At 47.2% G+C, this 4,770-nt stretch overlaps 1 protein-coding gene across 2 annotated transcripts; it reads left to right on the top strand.

Annotated features, from left to right (window-relative positions):
• Positions 1–1,382: 1,382 nt before the first annotated feature.
• On the top strand, positions 1,383–3,541 carry LOC129601929 (uncharacterized). Of its 2 annotated transcripts, XM_055500870.1 has the most exons (3): positions 1,383–1,793; positions 1,845–2,563; positions 2,696–3,541. In XM_055500870.1, exons 1-3 carry the CDS (start codon positions 1,601–1,603, stop codon positions 2,699–2,701), a joined length of 918 nt encoding a protein of 305 aa, XP_055356845.1. In that variant the 5' UTR covers positions 1,383–1,600; the 3' UTR covers positions 2,702–3,541. The 2 variants fall into 2 exon arrangements, with proteins under 2 accessions (XP_055356845.1, XP_055356844.1); XM_055500869.1 differs by having other exon boundaries at positions 1,514–2,563; positions 2,696–3,540.
• Positions 3,542–4,770: the final 1,229 nt, after the last annotated feature.

Raw genomic sequence — 4,770 nt, 5'->3', positions numbered from 1 at the left:
CTACACCCGCCTTCCCATCATGTTTTCCCTGCTACTAGCATTTTAGCTAGATTTTTTGCTGGGAATAATTTGTTGTACAAGCTCTTTGTTAAAGCCAAAAAGCAGGCCTCACTTGCACAAGCCTCTCGCAATAAACCACCGCAAGGCAGCCGCATACGGCACCCTATCATTTCGGAAACCATTCATTTCGGAAATCATTCATTTCGGAAATCATTCATTTCGGAAAATATTCATTTCGGAAATCGTTCATTTCGGAAACCATGCATTTCAACACTTTTCCTTTACAGTTAGTGACAGAAGACGTTATTTCGGCCATTATTGTACAGAAACAATTATACAATTGTGAATTGTCAACGAAAAAGCATTTCAGGGATCTTTTTCATAAACTTTCATTTACTGTACTAACTGACAACTGCCATGTCGACGGTTCGATTTGCTTGTGTTGTGGGTTACAATGAGAGCACAAGAATTAACTGCATCATAATCGAGCTTAGCAATGTTACCCGCATTTAGCGTGTATTAGTGCGCACGATCGAACACGGCTGCAGATAAGCGGCGTCATAACCAAAACAATAATCTCTGACACACGAAAAAAACCACAGCAGTTGCGCGTAGAAGTATGTCATAAACCGTGCTCATAAACCATACATTTACATGTTGCAGCCTAACGTGAGACGTGCCGATAAAACAATATGTTGCGTTGATTTTGCGCTGAAATGAAGATTGTACAGAATTTGTACATGGAATACTGTTATTTCGGGAACCCGTTTAATTGTACAGATACAAAGTACACAGACTGTACAATGGCTACTAAACATACTAGTACCAGTTATAATAATTAATCTACTGTTATAATAGTATAATAATATTAAACTACTGTGATAACGTATGGTTTCCGAAATGAATGGTTTCCGAAATGAATGATTTCCGAAATTAATGGACACCGCAGCATACAACCTGGCCACAAATCACGGAGGCACCTGATCACGCACCCAGTGCTGGTCTCAGTTCCATGGCCGTGGGAGTCAGTTCCTTGCCCACCTGGCGTGTCACTAACCTCACTGCCACGAATCAGTGAGGACACTTTGTACCTTCCCGAAGCACGTGCTAAGGGAATTGAGGGACAGACATGCCGCAGTGACCACGTTCACATAGATCAGAGTGTAAGGTAGATGGGATGTGTTAAGCCCGTACCGCAATGTAAGGTAGATGTTATGTGTAAACCATAATATTAAGTACACATCGCAGTGTAAGGTAGTAGACGGGATGTTTAAAAACCATAATATTATCGCAGTGTAAGGTAGATGGGATGCGTAATCACAGTGTAAGGTAGATGGGAAGTGTTGTAACCATAATAATGTATTATTATTAGTGCAACTGTGTAAGGTAGATGGGATGTAATAATCCCATATTGCATTATCGCAGTGTAAGCTAGATGGAATGTGTTAGAACTTAAGCCTGTGCCGCAGTGCAATTACGGTAGATGGGTGTGCTAGGACCATAATATTACGGTTGCCAAGCAAAGTTTTAGCGAACGCAGAAAATAAATTAACTGCACCAATCGAAACGGTGTCTCATTTTCATACATGCGCATATTTACATGATTATTTTGTTTACAATGCCACGTACGTTGGCCGTTGTCGAGCTGGTTTCAGTACGCGAACATTTAGCCAGCGTTATTCCGCAGTGCCTCGATTACACGCCGGGAAAGGATTCTCCGGCCACCGTCATCTGTGAACAGCTGCTGCACCAGCTGCGCCGTTTTGGCCCTTTCCCGGCCTTCTCTCCCATAAGTACGGGGTTCCGCCGTGAAATCGCTGCCGCCATACGTAGATCTTTTGCAGATAGCCACGCCAAACACCACATGCGGAGCCCCTTCGATTGCCAGGGAAAGGTCGCGGGCGGTGTTCTGCGGAACCTGTCCTGGGCAGATCGGAGCCATCAGGCAGCGCATCACGATGGCGCCGTTCCTGACATACCGCGCCCAGTTAACCAGGAGCCCAGCGTGCCCCAGGTGACTGTTTCGGAACATTTGCCGGTATCCGAGGAGGGGAAAAGAGAGCTGCCATTAGCTCCACGTAAACCGGGAAAGCGCCCGTGGAACAAGCGTACACGAGCTGATCAGTGGGTAATCGACAGCATTCCCGGCGAACCCGTCACCAGCCGTCTTCGCCCAAGGCTGCCTGTAGGCGAAGATAGTGCTGGCGAAGTGCCCCGCAGCACGCCAGTTCCAGCGGACATCGGTACCATCACGAGGGCCGAGCCCGACGCGACTGCACCGGAGCCGGAACCGGAAGTGGATGCGCGGGTTGCCACTGCCGCGGATTTTTACAGCCGCCCCGAGGGAACGGTTTCGGAGACCGCGGAGGAGAGAGCCTTCCGGTTGGATAATCAGCGGGACGTCGTGTTCGAACTCCAGCGACGCAATGCTGTCGCCGCGGCCAAAGCCGCAGATGAAGCTGCCGACAGGATTATCTGGCAGCACCAGGCCGCCGTTGTTCATACCCATCAAATGGAGCAGCAGGACGAATGGGACGAGCAATACGATCGGGACATGGAAGAAGTACTAAATTTAAAATTAGATTTAAATTAAATTGAATTAATTTTAAATTAAATTAATTAATTAAATTAAATTAAATTAATTTTAAATTAAATTAATTAATTAAATTAAATTAATTTAAATTTTAAATTTTAGAAGTAAATTTCCAATGGTTTATGGAGGATCACGATGAGCGTCAGGAAAGAGACGATCCGGAGTTCGACAACACGTCACCTTCGTAACTTCCGGCCGGCTGGCGCGACTCCAAAAGCTCGTGTGCGCGTAATTGGCTGACCACGTCCAACGGTAGTGCTATACCCACTAGATGGCATTACCGTCTGTTTGCTCTCCTGACTGACACTGAGCAAATTCTTGGCCACGTTCTTATTCTGATCAAAGTTGAAGAGAGACAGCCTGATCTACACAAACTCCATCAATGGTTTGCAATATATACATATGCAGAAAGGGAAACCATTCTGTTGTATGGGATGACATCCACGGTTTTATTTCGTATTTCTTTTTAAGTGAAATTCTTGTGGGAATTCCGTATACGCGCGAAGAAGAAATGGTTGGGCTTCTGCGTTTGAAGCAGTATGTCAGCTTTCACCGAGGTACTCTTGAGTTACAAATAAAAGAGAAGAGGCATCAAACGCTTATAGAAGAAAAGGCCCAGTGACCAGCCGGATGTGGTCCCTACCGGATCTCGGTTGCGTCTGTCACAATTGCAAGAGCGGGGAGGAGGCAGCGGCGATTGGGCCGATAAAAGCGTAGCTTCTACCAATTAATCGTTTGTCTGAGGGTTTCCAGAAACTCGGGTTCAGCTGTACAAACTCCAACTCTGGTGTTGGTATTGGTAGTAAATGTTGTTGAATCGTTCATGTAGCTCCGCGAAAACTCGGTGCAAACAAAAATCATTCTGCTTCACAGATGGTCATAGTTTTGCACTTAACGCACATGCTTACAATTTGGCTTTGTTCACTGTAACATAATAAAGGAGATACATTGTTGATTATTACAGTACCTAAAACCAGACGCTACATAAAGCCGTAAATCAAACGCAATACGGACTGCTTTCGGTGTATGTATAGACACTTCTATATTATGAAAAAGCCGTGCACGACGGCATGTACAGAGTACACAGCTGGAAGGTCAAACTTACTTCAGCGTAGTGAGCATTTGTTAAGTGCCGTCAGTAATATATATGGAACGTTTTTCTCTTCTTGTAGCCACTGTAGTCATCTGCAGACAACCTGTTTTCGCCCTGTAGACACTGTCAAAGCTTTTTTCCCCGACAGATAGCACCACTGTAGACACCTGTAGACATCTGTAGACACACAGTAGGCACATCCATCCTGCTGCGACATCCTGTAGATCCTTCCAGTACCGTGTCTACATAGCTTCACGCCAATGACTACGGGCTGCCAACAAGCATCTACTGTACAGGTGTATACAGGCACCTAAGGAGGGCTGCCTGTATACAGCGATAGACATCTGTAAACAACCTGTAGTCACCCTGCCCCTAAAAACCAGTCGACTACAGTATGTCTGCAGTGATGTCTACGGGCTGTCTACTATTCTTCTCCCTGCGCGGTCTACCGGTCTCCTTCGCCCCGTGATCGGCACTGCGAACGTTCTGGCAAGTAGGAGCAGGAAATTCATTAATGCATGCGCAATCTGGCATAGTTCTTTCAGTAAGCGCTCAATGGATGGGTAGAAGGAATTGCTGCGATTACTGCATGCGATGGTAACGACACGCACAGGCGCTGGCTTCGACGAAGGGATGCGCTAATCGCTGCACATCCCAGATCGACTCTACACATGTAGCATTAGACACCGACCGCCCGGCCATTATCCGACGGTACCTAGCAGCTGCCATTTGGGCGGTCAAGCGTCCCTGCCCATGCACCGCCGGCTGCATGACGGTGACACGCTATAACTCCCGGATGAACAAACTGTGCGTCTGGGTCTCGGAGGAACGGGCTGGTTGCCCGATCGCTCATGCCCGTGGGGCCCGAATGCGACCTGTAGTGCACACGGCGCCGACCATGATCGCCGCCTCCCTGGTTAGCAAGAAGGGAAGCGAAATTAGGCGAATGTAATAATATTCGTACCGTGTGAGTGAGGAAAACCACTGGCCGTTGTGCTGACACCCGGGCCGCTCCTTACCCGGGCAGACAGAGAAAAAGAAATGGGTCGATAAGGCTGGAAGCGGATTGGAACCGCCACCGGCC

This window comes from Paramacrobiotus metropolitanus, unplaced genomic scaffold, assembly GCF_019649055.1.
Source record: "Paramacrobiotus metropolitanus isolate TYO unplaced genomic scaffold, Prichtersi_v1.0 Parri_scaffold0000301, whole genome shotgun sequence".
Lineage (NCBI taxonomy): Eukaryota > Metazoa > Tardigrada > Eutardigrada > Parachela > Macrobiotidae > Paramacrobiotus > Paramacrobiotus metropolitanus.
Note: the sequence above shows the minus strand (reverse complement) of the source record. Positions and strands in the feature narration are given on the sequence as shown.